Source organism: Procambarus clarkii, chromosome 5, assembly GCF_040958095.1.
Source record: "Procambarus clarkii isolate CNS0578487 chromosome 5, FALCON_Pclarkii_2.0, whole genome shotgun sequence".
Classification (NCBI taxonomy): domain Eukaryota; kingdom Metazoa; phylum Arthropoda; class Malacostraca; order Decapoda; family Cambaridae; genus Procambarus; species Procambarus clarkii.
In genome coordinates, this window is record NC_091154.1 from 1,635,069 (window position 1) to 1,657,492 (window position 22,424).

General features: G+C 42.7%; 1 protein-coding gene across 2 annotated transcripts in view; it reads left to right on the top strand.

Moving 5' to 3' along the window:
* The window catches only part of LOC123766739 (uncharacterized), a 56,079-nt gene extending 37,024 nt beyond the window's left edge, over nucleotides 1-19,055 (top strand). The window contains exons 9-16 of one of the 2 annotated variants that reach the window (XM_069337992.1): nucleotides 1,823-2,001; nucleotides 8,410-8,576; nucleotides 8,740-8,961; nucleotides 10,553-10,665; nucleotides 12,391-12,454; nucleotides 12,557-12,657; nucleotides 15,481-17,976; nucleotides 18,734-19,055. In XM_069337992.1, the coding sequence (XP_069194093.1) occupies nucleotides 1,823-2,001; nucleotides 8,410-8,576; nucleotides 8,740-8,961; nucleotides 10,553-10,665; nucleotides 12,391-12,454; nucleotides 12,557-12,657; nucleotides 15,481-17,976 (3,342 nt within the window). In that variant the 3' untranslated portion in view covers nucleotides 18,734-19,055. The remainder of the gene's footprint in view (nucleotides 1-1,822; nucleotides 2,002-8,409; nucleotides 8,577-8,739; nucleotides 8,962-10,552; nucleotides 10,666-12,390; nucleotides 12,455-12,556; nucleotides 12,658-15,480; nucleotides 17,977-18,733) is intronic. The other variant, XM_069337994.1, reaches the window with a different exon arrangement.
* Nucleotides 19,056-22,424: the final 3,369 nt, after the last annotated feature.

A 22,424-nucleotide genomic window follows, 5' to 3' on the forward strand; every position in this document is an offset into this window, starting at 1 on the left:
AGATACTTAAATATAACCTGTGTATATAGTGTAATAACCGACAAACAGTATTTGTTCACTGTTTGATGAACATAATTGAATCAACAATATGCACACCATATTTTTGAGTACAGCAATGATTCACTCATTTTATTAAATAAATATATCACACTACATACCATTGAATAATATTACAGCAAAAAAACTACGAAAAACCAACCAGAGATGTTGAAATAATTAGGTAATTATTTCTTTGTGGCCACTCCGGCCTGACAGCTGGTGATCAACAGCTTCCCTATCGATTTTATCAATTCCTGTTACTATTTTGTATGTAGTGATCATATCACCTCTTTTTCTTCTGTCTTCTAGTTTTGGCATATTTAATGCCTCTAACCTCTCCTCGTAGCTCTTGCCCTTCAGTTCTGGGAGCCACTTAGTAGCATGTCTTTGCACCTTTTCCAGTTTGTTGATGTGCTTCTTGAGATATGGGCACCACACAACAGCTGCATATTCTAGCTTTGGCCTAACAAAAGTCATGAACAATTTCTTTAGTATATCGCCATCCATGTATTTAAATGCAATTCTGAAGTTAGAAAACATAGCATAGGCTCCTTGCACAATATTCTTTATGTAGTCCTCAGGTGATAGTTTTCTATCTAGAACCACCCCTATGTGTGTGTGTGTGTGTGTATGTATGTATGTATGTATATATGTATATATATATATACACACACACACACACACATACATGATGTGCATATATTTATACACATTTTTCTATACATATGTATATTTTCAAAGTTATTCATAATGAATATCATCTTTTGACACATCAATACATCTTGTTACCAGTAGAACGAAAACTAAATAAATGAAATGAGAAACAAAGAAAAAAAATTGACAACGTTATTCCTGTGCGTCATCTTGCCTCATTTCTACCGAAAAAAATGCAAATTCTCTGGACCACTACACCTAAACCACAAGAGGTGTGGAGACATTCTCTGGACCACTACACCTAAACCACAAGAGGTGTGGAGAAATTCTCTGGACCACTACACCTAAACCACAAGAGGTGTGGAGAAATTCTCTGGACCACTACACCTAAACCACAAGAGGTGTGGAGAAATTCTCTGGACCACTACACCTAAACCACAAGAGGTGTGGAGACATTCTCTGGACCACTACACCTAAACCACAAGAGGTGTGGAGACATTCTCTGGACCACTACACCTAAACCACAAGAGGTGTGGAGACATTCTCTGGACCACTACACCTAAACCACAAGAGGTGTGGAGACATTCTCTGGACCACTACACCTAAACCACAAGAGGTGTGGAGACATTCTCTGGACCACTACACCTAAACCACAAGAGGTGTGGAGACATTCTCTGGACCACTACACCTAAACCACAAGAGGTGTGGAGACATTCTCTGGACCACTACACCTAAACCACAAGAGGTGTGGAGACATTCTCTGGACCACTACACCTAAACCACAAGAGGTGTGGAGACATTTTTCTTGGGTTTTTGAGGCTCCTTGATCCAAATTAACAATGTAAAAAATTCATTTTTTCAAAACAATTCCTTTTGTGCGCACCACAGAGTTGTCACATTTAATAGGGGCACAGTACAGGGGTTAAGGGTTAATACAGGCAATAAGAGTAATAGTCATAGAGTATTAAACTACGGTATCAGTGATATTTGTATGTTTAACCTTTAGGATGTGTTATCTGTGCGCATTTCCTGATTGTTTCTCGTGGAATTGTATTTTTCTGACCATTTAATTGTTGGAAGGAAATAAGGTTAGATTATTCAGGGGCACTAATATCCTTGTCTTCCTCAGAACTCCGTCAGGGCTAACTTGAGGTATCGTCGACACTTCTATTTCACTAAAAAAGGGAAGAAAATCTTCTGGAAACTCGTTCGAAAACACGAGAATACGTTAATGGCACAAGCATATATTCCTCGGAATCGAGAGCAGAAACGATCTCTTAAGATTGGCTGCACTCAGAACGTCAAAAGGTATGTCCATTTCTTATGTGCCTTGTTATTTAATTCCTGCCTCCCCACCTTCCACCCCTACCCCCCAAAAAAGGAATACAATTAGAGTGAAACACACCACAGTATCAACACAACAATATAATTTGAATAATTTGAAATGTGTATGTATCTGGCTTGTCCTCTCGAGCATTCACAAGTCACTAAACTGATGGACATACTATTCAAGAGGCCAGGTGGGCAACACTGTCCAAGGCTGGAGACCAGACTCTTGGGTGGGTGGGGGGGTTGAGGGCTAGGTTCATGAAATTATAAGCAGTAATTGCTGTCGCATTTGTATTCTCGGGTTGTGAGCGGGTTGGGATAGATACCAACGAAGAGAGTGCCATGTACTCGCCTAGTTGTGCGTGCGTGGGTTGAGCTTTCGCTCTTTGGTCCTGCCTCTCAACTGTCAGTCTATTTGTGTATAGATTCTGGAGCTTATTGGGCTCTATCAAATGTACATTATAAACTGTGTATGGAGTCAGCCTCCACCACATCACTGCCTAATGCATTCCACCTGTTAACTACTCCCACACTGAAAACGTTCTTTCTAACGTCCCTGTGGCTCATGTGGGTACTCGGCTTCCACCTGTGTCCCCTTGTTCACGTACCACCAGTATTGAATAGTTTATCCTTGTCTATCCGGTCGAGGTAGTGTGTGTAATTACCTAAGTGTAGTTACAGGATGAGAGCTACGCTTGTGGTGTCCCGTCTTCCCAGCACTCTTTGTCATATAACGCTTTGAAACTACCGACGGTCTTGGCCTCCACCACCTTCTCACCTAACTTGTTCCAACCGTCTACCACTCTGTTTGCGAAAGTGAATTTCTTATATTTCTTCGGCATCTGTGTTTAGCTAGTTTATATCTATGACCTCTTGTTCATAATGTTCCAGGTCTCAGGAAATCTTCCCTATCGATTTTATCAATTCCTGTTACTATTCTGTATATAGTGATCATATCACCTCTTTTTCTTCTGTCTTCTAGTTTTGGCATATTTAATGCCTCTAACCTCTCCTCATAGCTCTTGCCCTTCAGTTCTGGGAGCCACTTAGTAGTATGTCTTTGCACCTTTTCCAGTTTGTTGATGTGCTTCTTAAGATATGGGCACCACACAACCGCTGCATATTCTAGCTTTGGCCTAACAAAAGTCGTGAACAATTTCTTTAGTATATCACCATCCATGTATTTAAAAGCAATTCTGAAGTTAGAAAGCGTGGCATAGGCTCCTCGCACAACGTTCTTTATGTGGTCCTCGGGGGATAGTTTTCTATCTAGAATCACTCCTAGATCTCTTTCTTTATCAGAATTCTTTAAAGATTTCTCACATAATATATAGGTTGCGTGGGGTCTATGGTCTCCTATTCCACATTCCATAACATAGCATTTATTAACATTAAATTCCATTTGCCAAGTGGTGCTCCATATACTTATTTTGTCCAGGTCATCTTGAAGGGCATGACAATCATCTAAGTTTCTTATCCTTCCTATTATCTTAGCATCATCAGCAAACATGTTCATATAATTTTGTATACCAACTGGTAGATCATTTATGTGGAAAATAAACATCACTGGTGCAAGACCTGAACCCTGTGGTACTCCACTTGTGACATTTCTCCAGTCAAATACATTGCCTCTGATCACTGCCCTCATTTTTCTATCAGTCGGAAAATTTTTCATCCATGTTAGAAGCTTACCTGTCACCCCTCCAATATTTTCCAGTTTCCAGAACAACCTCTTATGTGGAACTCTGTCGAAAGCCTTTTTTAGGTCCAAATATATGCAGTCAACTCGACCATCTTTCCTGTAAAATCTCTGTGGCTTGATCATAGAAACTGAGTAAATTCGATACACAGGATCTTCCAGATAGAAAACCATACTGTCTGTATGATATTATATCATTTCTCTCCAGGTGTTCTACCCATTTAGTTTTGATTAGTTTTTCCAATACTTTCACTATTACACTAGTCAATGATACAGGTCTATAATTGAGGGGGTCTTCCCTGCTGCCACTTTTGTAGATTGGAACTATGTTAGCCTTTTTCCACACGTCTGCTACAACTCCTGTACACAGGGATGCCTGAAAGATCAGGTGAAGTGGAATGCTGAGCTCAGATGCACATTCTCTCAGAACCCATGGTGAAACGCCATCTGGGCCAGCTGCTTTGTTCTTACCGAGCTCCTTGAGCATATTTTCCACTTCATCTCTAGACACCTCTATCCGCTCTATGTTGTTCTCTGGAATTCTTATTGTGTCTGGTTCTCTGAAGATTTCATTTTGTAAAAACACACTTTGGAACTTTTCATTTAATGTTTCACACATTTCCTTTTCATTGTGTGTGTGTGTGTGTGTGTGTGTGTGTGTGTGTGTGTGTGTGTGTGTGTGTGTGAAAAATTGATCATTCACAGTTAAGAGGCGAGCTGAAAGAGCAGAGCTCAACCCTCCACAAGCACAACTAGGTGAATACAAGGTACTGTATATAAAATTATATACAGTACTTAATATGCTTTAAATACTTACTTTCCATAGCAAATGTTTTCGTTCAATTGCAGTTTTTCCTTTTTTTTTTTTTTTTTTTTTTTTTTTTTTTTTTTTTTTTTTTTTTTTTTTTTTTTTTTGAGGGAGCCCCTACGGCTCCCTGGAACTTATCGGGCTAATGTATGTTATATTAGACCAGGACATTAGCTCTGAAGTTCAGACCTACCAGGGACCATGAGCCAGAACCTGGCCCCCTTCAGAGAGGTTTTTAGGGAACAATGGCCCTGGAAAACCCCCGTGGTTGGGGTTTTCCTTATCTGCCATCGACCACGGTTAGGCACCCAGGAAGGTAGGCATAACAAAACAAACCCCACATGACAAGAAACTAACAAAAACTGAGCAGAGGTAGAACTCCCTACAATCCCAAGAAAACAAGCAAACGTAACACACTACTGCTGCGCCTCTCGTCCGCACAGCCCTCCCCTCCCTAAGAGGGGGAGGGGGGTTCCCGGACCTCATCGCGCCGACTGCATAGATAGCACTTCAGTTTGTAAGCTAATGTCAATTGGGACAGACACTTCTCAGGCCTTTTGGTGCAGTTTTTGTGTTCTCTTGGTGTCATTTTAGTCTTGCCGGCACGGTGCTCTCTGCCCACCGGTCGGCAGCTTGTCTTTTCTTTCTCTTGCAGATGTCCACGGTTGTTACAGCAATGTTTCTTATGCCGACATGGGACTTTGCAGATCTGCGGTTCTTCTGTACTTGTTCAGTATGTGCCCTGGATTCTTTCCCCTTCTTCAGATGCCTGTTGTCTATGGTCCGGCTTCTGTTGGGGCCGGGTGCATGGATGGTGTCCCTGGACCTCCGGGTCACTTCTTGGCACGTTCCTCTCCAGGGTTCCGGGACTGGCACAGTTGGTGGTGGGGCTTCAGGCTTGCCGCTTTTGTTGCCTTCCCTAGTTTGTTCTTGGCACCTCATGTATTTCCGCATCTTTACCAGATCTTGGTGATCTGTCTGCATCTGCTCGGGATTCGGTTTTGGCCTACCTGGACGACTGACTGGTGTGGGCACCCAGTCGGTCCGCTTGTCTGCTCGCCAGGGGTGTGGTTCTTTCCAGATCGCCGGGTTCAGGTTCCTGGTGAATTGGAGGACATTCCATGTGGTTCCGTCCCGGGTTCGGGCTTGGCTAGGTCTTATTTGGGACTCTTGGACCGCTTCTTTGTCTCTCCCTCCAGAGGCGTTGCTGCGGTCCCGAGTGGTTGTGTGGGAGTCTGAACTTCGCCATGCTGATCTACCCCCGGGTCGGGTATGGCTTCAATGTCTGTTTTGGTTCTTTCGGGGATTCCCCTTTCACCTCTAGCGATCGTTCGGTTTGTCCTCCGGGGACCTTGTGGCAGTGCTGCGTCGCCGGCTTCCTCTTCAGGGTTTTCGGGGTTCCGTGCCTTGGTGCCTCCCCGAACCTTCGCTCGACGTGTTCATGGACGGGTCGTCTCTCGGCTGGAGCTTTGTGACCGGTGCTCACCAGGCTGACCGAGGAAGGTGGGGTCCGTCCTGCCGTCAAGCTCACAGCATGGTTCGGGAGTTCGCGGCTGTCTGATTTACACTTTGGAGGGTTCGGGTCACTCAGGGCTCTACCATCCGGCTTCATTCGGACTGTTCTCCTGTGGTTCATTGTGGAACCACAAGGGTTTTCTTTGGTCCTTGCCACTTTGGGGTTAGTTCCTTTGAATTGGCTCGTCTGCTGGGTTCTCAGGGTTTGGCTCCCTGTGCGGTTCATGTCCGGGGAGTGTCAAACGTCCTGGCAGCCAGCGTGTCTCGGTTCATTCCTCTGTTCACGGATTGGCCAGTCATCGCTGACTCGTTTCGTTGGCTCTGCCGAACGAACGGCCTCCCGGACATGGACTTCGTGTCGGCGTGGTCTCGGCGTCTTCCATTCTATGTGGTGCCCTTTCCCGCCTGTGATGAGTTCGCGGTGGATGCCTTTTGGCAGGACTGGTCGAGGGGAAGTTACCTGTCCCTCTTTCCCCGGTCCAGCTGTTGCTTTGAGTTCTGACTCGGTTGAAGTCCTTCCGGGAAGAGTAGTACTTGTGGCCCCTTGGTCGCCGGCCCAGTTTTGTTTTCAGACGCTGCTTGATCGGTGTCCGAACCCGGGGCGTTTCTCGCGGCTCCGCCTCTTTCGGCATGTCAGACCGGTCTGGTACGTGGCTGGTTTGGCCTTCTCCTCGGCTCTGCCCATCTGGTCTTTTGATGCGGGTATATCACCATCTCTATGGTGATCAGGTGGCTTCGTTGATGGTGTCCCACCTGCGAGCTTCGTCTCAGCGACCGTATGAAGTTTCCTGACGTTTATTTTCACCATTTTCTTGCTCTTCGCAAGTTGTATTCCTTTTCGCATCCAGTTGTCTGGTCCTTTCTTGGTTTTTCAGGATCATCATTTGATGCTTCTTACTGCCGCCTTGTATTGTGCGGTGCTGGCGGAGCCGCTCCAGCTTGCGTTCGGGGTGGACATCACATCCGCCCTGTTCCGTACGCTTTCTCGTGCTTTGTTTCACCTCCGGTCTGCTCATGCGTTGCCCGAGCCGTCCTGGTCCTTGGTCAGGGTGCTCTCTTATCTTTCCTCTCCTACGTTTGTGGTAGCCCCTTCGGTTCAAGGTTGTTTTTCGACGGCCTTGTTTTTGTTGGCATTGGCCTCGGGGGGTCCGATTGAGGAGCTTACGGCTCTCCTCTGGCGCAGGGGTTTGTGCTCTTTTGGTACTGGTGGTAGGTTTGTACGTTTGCAGCCTTTTCTGTCTTTTCTGGCAAAATTCGAGACGGCTGCTTTCCGGAGAGGGTCCTTGGGATATTGATGTTTGGTTGGTTTGGCGGGGGGTGCATCATATGTTGTGTCGGTTGCGGCTCTTCGCCATTGCCTGTGTGCCTCGGTTGTGGTGGCTGGGGATGCGCTTTGGGTTGATCAGGTTTTCCTAGTTCCCTGTTCCAGGGCTCGGGTCTCCCAGGTCGTCCGCAGGGTTATTCAGTCAAACCAGCCTGCGATCTATCCTTGCGCCCGTGCAATTCGGCCATTTGCAGCTTTGGCTGCTGTGTTTGGTAACATGTCTGGCTCATATTTGGGCATAGGAATTTGGAGGTCACACAGGGTCCTGGCCGCCTGTTATTTTGTGAGCGTATGTCTGCTCCTGGGCGTTCTTATGTTGCTTTGGGTCGCAGGTTGCAGCCTGTTGTCTCGACTTCTCGTTGAGAAAGTTTGTGGCGGCCGCCTTCCGGGTCAACCCTTTCTTTTCCTTCTCTTTGGGTATGAAGCTCCAGGGAGCCGTAGGGGCTCCCCTCAGAAAACCCGCGTTGAATGTAATGAAACGCCATTTTCTGGGTAAGCCCAGAGGCTCCCTGGCAACCCTCTCTCCCATCGATTGGCAGTTTTTTCGCATTTGTTGAAGCTTGGCTTCTGAACTGGAGTGCTGTGCAGGCGATGCGTTGAGGCCCGGGGCCCCCCCTCACCCTCTCGAGGAGGGGGAGGGCTGCACGGACGAGCGGCGCGGCAGTACAGTAGTGTGTTACGTTTGCTTGTTTCCTTGTAATTGTAGGGAGTTCGACCTCTCTGTTTGGTTTTTGTTGTTAGTTTCTTATCATGTGGGGTTTGTTTTGTTATGCCTGCCTTAATGGGAGCCTAACCCCGGTCGATGGCAGATAAGGAAAACCTCCAACCACGTGAGGAGGGGGGGGGGGGTTCCAGGGCCATTGCTCCCTGAAACCTCTCTGAAGGGGCCAGGTTCTGGCTCATGGTCCCTGGTAGGTCTGAACTTGATAGCTAATGTCCCAGTCTAATATAACATACATTAGCCCGATAAGCTACAGGGAACCTCCAGGACTCGCTCAGAAAATGGCGTTTCATTACATTCAACATTTTTTTTTTTTTAAGACTCAAGCTGACAGTTGCCGAGGCATCACAGGATGGGTCTCCCAAGTTGGAGGGTGTAAATGTGGCTGCACCATCTCTCACTAGGCACCCAAGTGCCTCTTCTGTTGGTACTGTGAGTGGTGCTAGTAACACACACACAGCACCACTCTCGCAAATATACGACCAAGGTGGGATCTTTGTGCTAGTCATTGTCTTATCTCCTGAGAATTCTTTGAAAATAAAATTCCATTTCTGATCTTTACAAAATATTATGTATAATTCTCCACATTGTAATAAAATTTTTACTATTTTAGAAGATTGTATGTTGAACTTTCTTGACTGTTGGTACAGATACCACTTTGGCTGGGACAAGCGAGGCTGTGGCTGGGACTGTTGGTACAGATACCACTTTGGCTGGGACAAGCGAGGCTGTGGCTGGGACTGTTGGTACAGATACCACTTTGGCTGGGACAAGCGAGGCTGTGGCTGGGACTGTTGGTACAGATACCACTTTGGCTGGGACAAGCGAGGCTGCGACTGGGGACCCCTCGGTTATTATCTCGGACTTACTGAGTGAGTATAATTACTGGGGGGAGTACATTGTCTGTCATACTGGGCAGGCACAGTATATTGTCTGCCTTACTTCTCCAGTTAAAGTCCAGTAAAATGTTACATTTTCTTGCTGTGTGAGTACATTGCCTGCCATACTTGGTGAGTACATTATGTCTGCCCTAAAGGTAAGATAAAGGAGGCCAGGTCAAGTAATATTTACTAATCTTGTACCTTAGACCTTCACAAATTATGCACAGCAAGAAAAATTTATGAAACATACAAATACTGTATCACAACCTAAAGTAATGCCAGAAACCTGTATATAAATGTAATACTGTATCAAAACTTGATTAAAAAAAAAGAACACAAAAATAGCAGTTCCCCCCCCCCCTACGTCCTTGATATTGTATAGTACTGTACTGGCTTCAATACATAATAGATGCAGAGCCGCTGGAGTGTTCTCAACGTAGATTAGACATGGTTAAGAATGAGCTTGGGTGGATATAAATAAGAGCTGCCTCATATTGTATAGTACTGTACTGGCTTCAATACATAATAGATGCAGAGCCGCTGGAGTGTTCTCAATGTAGATTAGACATGGTTAAGAATGAGCTTGGGTGGATATAAATAAGAGCTGCCTCATATTGTATAGTACTGTACTGGCTTCAATACATAATAGATGCAGAGCCGCTGGAGTGTTCTCAACGTAGATTAGACATGGTTAAGAATGAGCTTGGGTGGATATAAATAAGAGCAGACATGGTTAAGAATGAGCTTGGGTGGATATAAATAAGAGCTGCCTCATATATGCCAGTAGGCCTTGTGCAGTTTCTTTAGTCTTATATTCCTATACTTATTCTCATTCTCGTATCCAGGTAAAACATCCAAACCATACCCTAAGCTAAGGATTTGCTCTAAGAACAAATCCACAAGGGCCGTGATGAGGGTTCGAACCTACATCCGGGATCATCCCAGATGTAGGTTCGAACCCTCATCACGGCCCTCATGGATTTGTTCATTTGATATGTGATTGTGATTTCTGTGTGTATAGTGGTCTCTCTCATCCATGGTGGACTATGGTTTTTCCTGTGTAACATCCCCAGCATGTCGACACAATTGTGTGCATTCAGGCACAAAGTTATTCTTTTGTAATATTCTCTCGCTTATAACCCAACCCACGCGTTCGTAATAAGTGATAAGGTTTCGGTCCCTCCTGGACATTTATGATGTAGTGACTTTCATTTTGTGTGTGGGATTGAATTATTTGTATCAGCCATATGCAGACGATAAGTCACAATAACATGGCTGAAGATATGATGGTCAAACCACACATCAGAAGATGGAGAAACAACAATGTTACAGTCCATCCTGGACCATTATCAAGTCGTATGTGACCATTATCACATATAATGGTTCCGGGACAGACCGGAACATCATTGTTTCTTCATCTTTTGATGTGCAGTTTGATCATTTTGTTTCAGCCACGTTGTTTTGAGATATTCTCTTCATTTGTGCTTCAAATGCATTTCTATAACATGGTTTAAACAAAATTAAAGGTTTCTATTTAATGGTTGTAAAGTTTATAATTGGTAATAAGATTTTACTTTTGAAGGTAAGTCGTGCTCTGTCCGGCTGAGGAAGCTTGATGATGCTGAAATGCTGGAGGGAGTTAATTGGTTCCACAAACGTAAGACGAATGAGCCTCCAAACTATTTGAAATATGAGGTGAGTGGCATTCTGGTTTTGTTGTTGTGCAACTCGTCCCCTTGCCTAATATAGTTTTGTTGTTGTGAAACCTGTCCCCTTGCCTAATATGGTTTTGTTGACCAAAACTATATTAGACTTGATATGGTTGTCAAAACATATCGTTGATATGTTATAGTTGATATGATTGCCAAAACTACAATCAACTTGAGAATGGTCCAGGACTGACCGAAACATCGTCGTCCCTTCACTTTCTATTGTGTGGTTAGTCAACATATTTAAGTCATGTTATTGTGACTCCTCGTCTGAATATGGTTTTGTTGTGAAACTCGTCCCCTTGCCTAATACGGTTTTGTTGTGAAACTCGTCCCCTTGCCTAACAAGGTTTTGTTGTGAAACTCATCCCCCTTGCCTAACAAGGTTTTGTTGTGAAACTCGTCTCCTTGCGTAATACGGTTTTGTTGTGAAACTCGTCCCCTTGCCTAATACGGTTTTGTTGTTGTGAAACCAGTCCCCTTGCCTAATTTTTTAGGGATTGTATCAATGCACTAAAGTTGTGAGGTGCTGCATTATTAAAAAATAAAGCATTATAATATTTGTTTGCTATACAAACAACATTGATAGGTTAGGTGGGAGGCTAAGGTTCATACATTTCTGGGTAGGCAAAACAGTTGTATTTTTATTTTAAGTGGCAAATTGAGAGAATGGGCCAAGTTGCCTATGGTGAGCATCTACAGATTAATTAATGATGTGCATGCTAAAGATGAAATAAGATTTAGCAATTGTATTTTTGTAACCATGTTCAAAATGTTATTTTTATCATGCTTATGTACAGAAACCACGTACAAAATTCAGTCAAATCATAACATAGAACGAAAAGGCAATGTAAAGGATCTGGGTGTACTCATGTCGGAAGACCTTACCTTTAAAGAACACAATAAAGTAGCCATCACAACTGCAAGAAAAATGACAGGTTGGATAACAAGAACTTTTCACACCAGAGATGCTATACCGATGAATCTTTTCAAGACACTTGTGCTCTCTAGAATGGAATACTGTTGCACAATGACAGCCCCTTTCAAAGCTGGAGAAATTGCTGTCCTAGAGAGCGTGCAGAGATCCTTTACTCTCTGAGTAAAGTTTTACCGAGTTTTACCGAGTTTTACCGAGTGGATCCTAGAATCCACTCGGTAAAACACCTAAACTATTGGGACCGACTAAAGAGCCTAAATCTGTACTCTTGAGCACAGACGGAAGAGATGCATAATAATTTACACATGGAAAATAGTAGAAGGGGCTGGTCCCAAACCTGCACACAGAAATAACATCACATGAGACCAGAAGGCATGATAGGATGTGCAGAATATCCCCGTTGAAAAGCAAAGGTGCAACAGGTTCTCTGAGAGAGAGAACTGTATCATCACGCTTCCACTACACATAAGGGGCATGACTAACTGACCCCTCAGTGTTCAAGAGAGAACATGACAAACATCTCCAAAGGATACCTGATCAACCAAGCTGACTCATACATCAGGCTGCGAGCAGCCACGTCCAACTGCCTGGTTGATCAGTCCAGCAGCGAGGAGGCCTGGTTGACGACCGGGCCGCGGGGTTGCTAAGCCCTGAAATCATCTCAAGGCAACCTCAAAGTAAGGCATTGCATTCATTTTATATGTGTGGGGGTGGAGTAATTTGTTTTCAGCAATATTATTGTGACATATTCTCTGCATATTTTGAACGTTACAGGACGATGATGTGCACACTGACTCAGAGAGCAACACGTGTGATGACTTGGTTGTTGTGAAAGAAGGTACGTAAGTTGTGTTGATAAGGTTGAATGGACATCATAACACTGATAATTATTCTAGTACGACTCCTATATTTTTACCATTTTCATCTTACTTTTCAACAGAGTTAATGGAAGCCGAAGATAAGGCAAGTAAGGACCACGGTGACTACTCACATTTCCACAGTGTGGCCGATTCAAACTATCTACTCCAGAACACTATCCAGGTGAGAAGTTACACTACGTTTGGGTTTTTATCACGATTGTTTTGATATCTTGATTACACGTTTCTTCTGCACACACTCCATTACTAGTGTAGTAATATTGTGTTGCTCCAGTGGTTGGTAATCTGATAGCTCATGAAGGGCCCCTCTCGGTAGTTCTGGGAACCACCAGTGAAAGGTATTTCGCTACAGTCAACACTGGATGTCTCATCTTATGTATACATTAAATTGCTACTGGTGTAGCAATGGTATTATTATTGCTGGTACTACATTTTAATGTCTGGCACCTCACCCTCACCACCTGTTGTTCGTTCAGGTCCCCCTTCCCTGCTTCTGGCCCCGAAATGTCTGAGGGTTTCGGAGTCAGGGCAGGGGGTTAGTTGGTCTTAAGGCTCGGGCAGCCTTGGGGCTGCCCCTTTCGGTGTGGCGACGCAGGCATTCGAGTCATCTTCCCCTGCCGAAGCCTTTGGGTCTGACCAATGGGCCTCATTCTATCCGGCTTCTATGGCTGCACCGGATTTGTCTAGTGGGGTTGGTACTTGGGGGGAGGACTCGGCCCCAGGTCCTGACCCCTGACTGTGATAAAACTGACCAGGGTTCTGATAATAGCAGGATTGTGGTGATATTTAGCGTTGTGCACCATGGAGGGAGGAGTAATGCTGTGGGAGGGAGGGTGGTGGCGATGTCTACTGACTGTGTGTGACCACCTTTTATTGACTGCACTCACCATACCAGCTTAGTGGTTCGCTATGGTGAACACAAATGTAGATACTTATATATAACGTGTGTATAGAGGGTATAAACAGCAAGAGAAGGTTTGGAGCTACCATTTTGGTGAGGGCGGTGGCGTCATCTGCACGACGCCACCGTGCAGATGACGGTGTTGTTTACTGTTTACCACGATGGTCTTTGGGCACCATACCAGTTTATTTGTACAAGTATGGTGAATACAACAGGTAGATATTTATATATAATGTGTGTATATAGCGTAATAACACCACACAGTATTGTTGGAGGAGAAATATTAGTGCGTCTGGTCTTGAGGGCGGCAGCCATCAGCTGACTGTGTGAGGTCCTACGTCTTTGTGCCTTTACTCACCATACAAGCTTAGATGTACAGTTATGGTGAACAAAACATGTAGATACTTATATATAACGTCTGTATATAGTGAATTATAGCAAAAACAGTATGGTGGGAGGAGAATGTGGGTGAGTCGGATGACTTGAGGGAGGGCGTGAGTGACTGGCTGGCACACGGCGGTCACTCCTCGTTACTTTTTGACTCATAATAGCTACTTAGTGGTTCGTTATAGTGAACAAAACATGCAGATACTTATATATAACCTGTGCTTATAGTGTAATAACCGACAAAGTATTTGTTCACTGATTGATGAACATAATTGAATCAACAATATGCACACCATATTTTTGAGTACAGCAATGATTCACTCATTTTATTATATAAATATATCAAACTACACACTATTGAATAATATTACAGCAAAAAACTATGAAAAATCAATCAGAGATGTTGAAATAATTAGGTAATTATCTCTTTGTGGCAACTCCGGCCTGACAGCTGGCGATTAACAGACCGCCTGGGACGCATGCTGAGTCAGCGCCTATAATTTGCCAGACTTCCCCGCCCTATAGCGGGCAATATATGCCACTTACGATTTTTTTTATTATTTTTCCCGTGATCAGTGAACACAAATTAACAGGTTAGGAAGAAAAAATAATTTTTTTTTTTTCAAAATTACATGCGAATGTGGGGAAGAAAGGATATTATACCCCTAGCACGTTAAGGGTTAATCCAGTTCATCCAGTAGTTGTCGAGATCCAGCATTGGCTGTTTCTTGTTCACAGTAAATTTAAGTCGGTTGAATTTTGTTGGGTTCCCAGCCATATTGGTGTGTCATTAAATGAGTGTGCGGATGCTGCCGCCAAGGAAGCTGTCCGCTCTTGTCCCATCTCTCGTAAAGGTATTCCATATTCCGACTTTTACCCGGTTATCCATTCCTCCGTCCTTACCCGTTGGCAGGCTTCTTGGTCGTCTGTTACTGGTAACAAACTACATACTGTACTCTTAAATGTTGTGTTTCCTCGTGGCCGTCCTCCTACCACCGTAACCGGCGATGGGAAACAGCTCTGGCGAGGTTGCGTATTGGCCATACTCGCTTAACCCATGGTCACTTGATGGAGCGCCGCCCTGCTCCTTATTGTCCTAGTTGCATTGTCCCTCTTATGGTCATGCATGTCCTTCTTGAATGTCCTGACTTCCAGGACGAGCGTGTGTCTTGCTTTCCGACCGCCCCTCGCGGTCACCTGTCCCTCGATAGAATTCTTGGTGACTCGGACACTTTTGATATCGTTCGCCTTATGCGTTTTTGTTCTCGCATTGGCATCCTTGGTGATATTTAGCGCCCTCTGATTATTCTGCGCATTTGATGGTGCTACATAGCCTTCCCGGTTTGGTGCCTTCTTTTGATAATTACTTACCTACCTACCTAAAATTTTCTGTTAGATTAAGGACCTGCCCGAAACACTGCTCATACTAGTGATTTTACAAGAATGTAATCACTATACTATGTATCCTCACAATCCTAATGTACCTTCTTGTATATATATAAATAAGTATATATAGTATAGATAAATAAGTATATAAATAAATAAATAAATTTGGCAATGAGTGGGTGGATGGCAGATTGTATTAGCCCATTGTTTTAATATTTTCTTGTGGGTTCACCTCACTGTTGTGGTTTCATTGTCAGTGCTCAGCATGTTAATTCAGGATAATATATTCGTGTTAATTATTCTCTGTTTCAGGGTAATAGTACTTTGGAACGCGATCCTCTTGAGGTGAAGGAGTCGCCCTGCTCTGTGTCAAGTGTCTTCACCATACCAAATAGTGATGATTTTGGGAATATCACTGAAGAGAACGCTTGTATCAAGATTGACAACAGTGATAATAACTGGATTGGACAAAGAACGAATGGTGGTACTGCAGGCACAATTGACGAAGGTTGTGTTAATAATGAGAGCGATGGGAGTACATGCAGTAGGGACAGTGCTGCTTTTGTGTCCAATGATGGAGATCAACACCTGGACAACAGCTGCATTCGTTACGAAAGTTTTGCCTCACGACGGTTCCCAAGTGACAAAGCTCACTTCATTGAACCTCTTAATACGCAGGAGAAGCAGTTCGTCATTTTAAAAGGACCGTGTCAGCCACCAGGACCATTTCCATTTATATCTAAAGAGGAAAAACTGAGTTTCTCGGAGTCTCACTACACCATGATAAGCAGAGCCGGGATGAAACTCAAGAGAGCGTGGCTCTGCTACTCGGCAGCGTTAGACTGTGCATACTGTCAGGCATGTTGGCTTTTTTCAACCACGAATCGAGAGGATGCTTGGGTGAAGGGAGTGCGTGACTGGGGTCATATTTCTGCTGAAATTGAAAAGCACGAAAACTGGACCAGCCATCTCCAGTGCTGCATAATTCAAGAGCAGTGGCGCCTGAACAAGACTCTGACAGAGGAAGTGGAAAAGGCTATGAGGATGGAAGCACTTTTCTGGAGACAAGTTCTTGAGAGAATAATCAACACCACATTGACATTGTTCACCTCCAACCTATCATGTGGGAGCCACAAAGAACCTGAAGGCAAAAGTGACAGTCCGGGAAATTCCCTTGCCATTATATCCCTACTGTCCAAATATGACCCCGTGCTTAACAAATTATTGAGTATGCCAGATGCTACAGTTACGTATCTGACTCAAACAATACCGATTGAACTGATAGGCATGATTTCCAAAAGCATCAGAGAAGACATAATAAAAGATGTCGATGCAGCGCCGTTCTTTTCAGTGATAATGGACTCTACACAAGATCTTGGGAAGACTGACCAACTCAGTCAGGTTGTTCGCTACGTTTCTGTCCGCACTGATCAGAATGGTAAACCAGTAGAGATACAAATCAAGGAATCATTTTTGGGGTTCGTGCAGAATAATACTCAATCTGGGGCTGGACTAAACATCTCAAAGCTTCGCGGTCAAGCCTATGACGGAGCTGCTTGCATGAGTGAAGCGTATGAGGGATTGCAAGCTGAACTTAATGCTCTACAACCCAAGGCTGCATATATCCATTGTGCTGCTCACAACTTAAATCTAGTCCTGAAGGATGCTATGTCGGATGTACTGGAAGTACAGAATTTCTTTGGCATAGTTGAAAATATATACTACTTTTTTGCTAGCAGTCTTAGTCGATGGAACAAACTCTGTTTATTTTTACCCAACTCTAGTATCAATTTAAGTAAAATGTGCCCAAAGAAATGGTCATCATGGTATGACACACTATTGGCTCTTCGCTATCGTTTGGCAGATATACTCAAACTTCTAAGCAACATCATTCTCCTGGGCAAGACGAAAGATGACGTGTCTGAAGCAACTGCTCTTAAGTCAAAAATTGAGCAATTTGAGTTTGTCTTTCTTACTGTATTACTTACTAAAATTTTAGACTCGATTGGTTGCGTCTCGCTGTTACTAAGTTCTTCACAATGTGATCTCAGCAAAGCTGCGGAACTTTTTCAAATGTCTTGTGTTGCTTTGCAGGAGACCAGAAGCCAGTATGATTCCATCCGAAAAACCTCAGTCGAAATTGCCAAAACTTGGGGCATATCGGACTGCTTTGAAGAGCGCCAAGCACCAAGCGTGAAGACATTTTCTGTCGGGCTCTGTGATGACAAGAGAACAATATCTGGTGAGAAAAGATTCAAGGTCAATGTGTTTTATCCTACGCTGGACATAGCCTGCGTACAGACTAAACAGCGTTCCGAAAGTCTGACTCGTGTAGTCACTACATTCAAAGCTCTTCACCCATCAGTACTAATGTCGGCAACTGACAGCGAGCTGTTGGCAGCTGGGGATATTCTAGCTAATCGATACAACACAGACTTGTCATCCTCTTTACCTTTCCAACTTCTCTCTTTTCGATCGTGTATCAAACAAGAACTTGCCAAGATGTCGACAATTCAAGAAATAGCTTCACTTTTAATGGTTGAAAAGTATTTTCTTTCGTCAAGTTTTCCTGATATCTACACTGCATGCATGCTGTTTCTCACCTTACCAGTTACCGTGGCGCCGTGTGAGAACTCTGTGTCTAAACTGGACCAAATTAAGAACTATCTGAGGAACACAGCATTCACAGAGCAGCTGGATGATCTGGCCTTGTTATCAATTGAGAAGGAATGGGCAAAGAAGGTGAATGTGTCAAAAATAATTGACATTTACACTGATGCGAGTGCAAGGAAGACACTATGGCAATAGGTGAGTTTGTGCATTTCTTTATACATAGAGTAATTTTTTAATGGAAAGACAGATAACCATGCAGATGGCTTTGGATTGGTTTCAGGAGTGTGGCTGGACTATTTCTTGATTGAATTAGGTTTTATAACTTCTTTTGCTTCCTGAAGATGTGCCGTTAAATGCCCGGTCTTTATGCCATTTGTTGACACAATCATTTCTGTATAAGTGATGAGACTCCCGGACCTGGTCGGAGTAAAGGTTCTGGTTTACAGGCTCCCTCAATCTGTGGAGCTCCTTTTTGTGACTGAGAGCAAGCAGGCTGGCATTGCCTCTTTCAAGGATGCCTATCAATCTCTTCGGACAGTTTGTAGGGAGAAGCACCGGGAACAGTTTGGGGGAAGATGCACCGGGGACAGTTTGGAGGGAGAAGCAGTGTGGGGGAAGATATCATCAGGCATTTTATATAGCTTGGTCCAATTTTGCTGGGACTTGACTGTAGTGACCAAAGGGTTCACTGCTTGGATGTCATCAACTTTGTGATGCTCAAGCATAGCCCCTATTGGCCTCGTGTAGATAAGTTGTTTATATGAGTTGAAGATGACATCTCTCAATCAAAGTTGAGAGATGACAACTTTGCTGTCAATGAGATATTACACATGTCATTTGAATGTGAATTGATATCTTCTACTTTGGATGCGAAACACAGTAATTCATAGATTTGAGGGTGTGTGTGCTACAGTATATAGAAAGTTATTAAGATTAATATTTGTTTTTACAGTTGCACCATAATCTTGTCTGACTTCCTGAGGCAAGAAATTTTGATGAAGAACCACCACCACCTGTCATCGTGAAGCAGAGAACACGTTAGAAGCACTCGTTTCATAGCTTGAGACTTATTTCTATGTTGTGTTGAATATAAATTGTAAATATTTTTTACTTGTGGGTCTGTGTAGATTATCCGATAGGCCTGACATTTTAAATTTTAACTGACTGGTGCTCGTAATATTTTTTAGTTTTTAATAATTTTTAGTTTGCTTCAGTGTTTAATGGAGCCAAAATTATTGATGGCTCTTCAAATAAAATTTAACTGGAATGATTTAGCATTCGTGTCAATATCCTTCACTGAAATTATTTTTTGCCCTGGTGCTGAGAAAGTATTCCACACTCAAAACAAACGACAGTATTATGCAAGTTTGCATTTAATTCTGCTTTTCGATTATATTAGGGAATCTTATCTCTGGTAGGGACATTGATTTCATCTAGGATCAGGCTGCAATGAAATATCTGACTGCGAACAGCCTGGTTGACCAGATGAATGGTCAACCAAGCTGTAATGACGTTAATCCTCGGAACCACCTCAAGGTAACATCGGTGTGGTTTGCGTCTCTCCACCAAATGCCATGTTTGGAGTTTTCAAGCCTTTACTGTACTATTGTTGTTATTATTATTATTATTATTATTAACCAGTGCACTCAGTGTCTCATATGTATCCTCCGCAGCAATGGTATGAGGAAGCTTAGTGTTCCTTCCATATTTTCCATTCTGTTGGTTGTCATTTTCTGTATTGTCTTATCTGTTGATTTTCCTCTTTCAGTGCTGGGAGGTCATGTTTAGGGGTGCTGACTCTAGCCATTAAACTACTGCTACCTCTTGACTAAACCTGCTCTCAATGTTGCAAAAATTCCTTTACCAATGATGCATCTTAAAAGTTTAAAGTGATGAGCCTCTTCAGCACCTCACCATCCACATTCTTTTCTCACAATTTTTGCTGTCTCTCGGCCACAATAACTTCTGTCCACATTCATGTTTTAGGTCTTCTCTCACTTGTTATCTTTCGGCCACAATAAGTTCTGTCCACATTCATGTTTTAGGTCTTCTCTCACTTATCTTTCGGCCACAATAACGTCTGTCCACATTCATGTTTTAAGTGTTCTGTTCTCAATAAAATTATTAATGAATTTATATAACTCTTTCACTGCTAAATTAACTTGACTGTGTACATTAAATTTTTTACTCTAACTGCAGTACTTCTGTTATATACTTAGGCATACATTTCTACCTTGACCGTCGCCATAACTCCATCCATGCACTATATATAATGAATAACAATGATATCACAATCCTGGCATATAACTACATTATTAAGGTTAATTAATGCCGAGATTAATAATAATTAATTTTGAGGTTAATAATAATAATAATACTAAATTGCCCGAACCTAACCTAACCGAGATCCCCACCAATAGAAAATGGGGAACATTACTCAACTTTGCCAACCACTGTGATTTGTTGTACATCAGTTGTGACGCACAACTGGAATGGAATTGTCTTGAGTTTGGAGATTTGTGTGTCAAAGTGCTACGTACTATTTGAAAGATCGGGTTATAAGTGGCTCTGGAATTTAATTCCAAAAGTTTTCAAAAAAGGTAGATACAATATTGATAAGCTATTTACATAACTACCTCACACATGTATTTGAACAGTTCACAACTTATGAAATACATATTTAAAAAAAAAAATGAAATATGATAATCACACAATACAAGATTGTGTTTTGGCCTATTTCTACCCACCTAGCCGGGCCTCACTGGGAGTGATTGAGGGGATACAATTATATTGCTATAAATGACTACTCAATAGCTAGTTGATAGAGCCTCAGTCTCTCATGCATCGGGTTCACGGTTCAAGTCTCCTAGAGCCTAGGTGAATGGAATTATCTTGCTGATAATCAGGGTAGAGTTATTTTCTCTTGAGTGGAGAGTTGGATTTATGATAGGCTCAATGCCTATCAAAGAAGGGTATTAAGGCAACAACAGTAGATTACTGACCAACCAGCAAGTATAATTTAGTCTTGAACATTTGTGAAAGAACTAAAGTATACTCAGTGTAGATACACTAAGGGGTATGCCTCTGTGTATACTGTGGCCTAAGGTTTACTTCATCACAATACTATTTATTTCATTACCAAAATCATATGTAGAAATAAAAAAATTAATGAAAAACGATATAATAAAAATTACACCACCTCAAAAAACTAAAACTAAAATGCATTTTTATATTTTTAGATAGTGGTATGCTAATGAAATAGTATTAAAGTGAAGCAACCTTTGACCTACTGAGTATAATAATGATTTTATGCAACTGTGTACTGTATATTATACTAGTCAGGGGAGGTAGAAGAAAATACTTGTGTTCAGGGGGCATATTCAAGGTCTTCTTTCAATACCTTATTTTTTCTTCGCTGAGACTATGGGTCCCCACAATTGCACCAAGAGGTGGTACTCTTTTATATATATTTACTACATAACCGCTCGAAGTAAGACCTGATAGCCCAGAGAAACGGTTTGAATTGGTCTCGGCAGTACGCTACGTATATGGGATATCACAGAAAATGCCATTAAAATTGTGAAATTATTTTTAAATTTAACAAATGTTAATAAAAACATATATGTAATATAGATCTATAATGGAGCAGCAAAATTTTTTTTGTAGTTTTAATTTCTCTATTAAGATATTACATAAATATTGTTTAGCACGTAGTTGTAAAGATGAAATATTTGAGACCTAAGTAGACTGTAGCCTACTAGGCAGATATCATATAATATATACATAATTTTGGAAGTGTAGGAATACCTACCTTAACATTTCACAACAATGAAACTAAGAATTAAAATTCTTCCCCATCGTTTTTATGATAATGTTGCTATTCTTGGATCAAGGGGCCTCGTAGCCTGGTGGATAGCGCGCAGGACTCGTAATTCTGTGGCGCGGGTTCGATTCCCGCACGAGGCAGAAACAAATGGGCAAAGTTTCTTTCACCCTGAATGCCCCTGTTACCTAGCAGTAAATAGGTACCTGGGAGTTAGTCAGCTGTCACGGGCTGCTTCCTGGGGGTGGAGGCCTGATCGAGGACCGGGCCGCGGGGACACTAAAGCCCCAAAATCATCTCAAGATAACCTCAAGATAAGAAAGGGGAATACTGTAGTTTAAATAAATTCATTCCATACATTCATTGAACCTATCAAAACCTTATTCATAAACGACTGTACATTTATAATTGGTTAAGTTTACACCAGAAGTATGTTACAGGTGAACAGTTACAATGAGCCACCAGTCCCCGTGGTGCAGTGGTAAGACACTCGCCTGGCGTTCCGCGAGCGCTTTGTCATGGGTTCGTATCCTGGCCGGGGAGGATTTACTGGGCGCAAGTCCTTAACTGTAGCCTCTGTTTAACTCAACAGTAAAATGTGTACTTGTAAAAACGATTCTTCCCTGCGAGGATCGTATTCCAGGGACCTGCCCAAAACGCTACGCGTACTAGTGGCTGTACAAAAATGTAACAACTCTTGTATATATCTGAAAAAAAATGAGTTATTAAGGTATTAGCATTACTTATCATCATGGAGTGTTTTTATTACACCTTCATATTCTCGCCTTGGTCATTCAAACACGCTATGGCGAGCAACGAG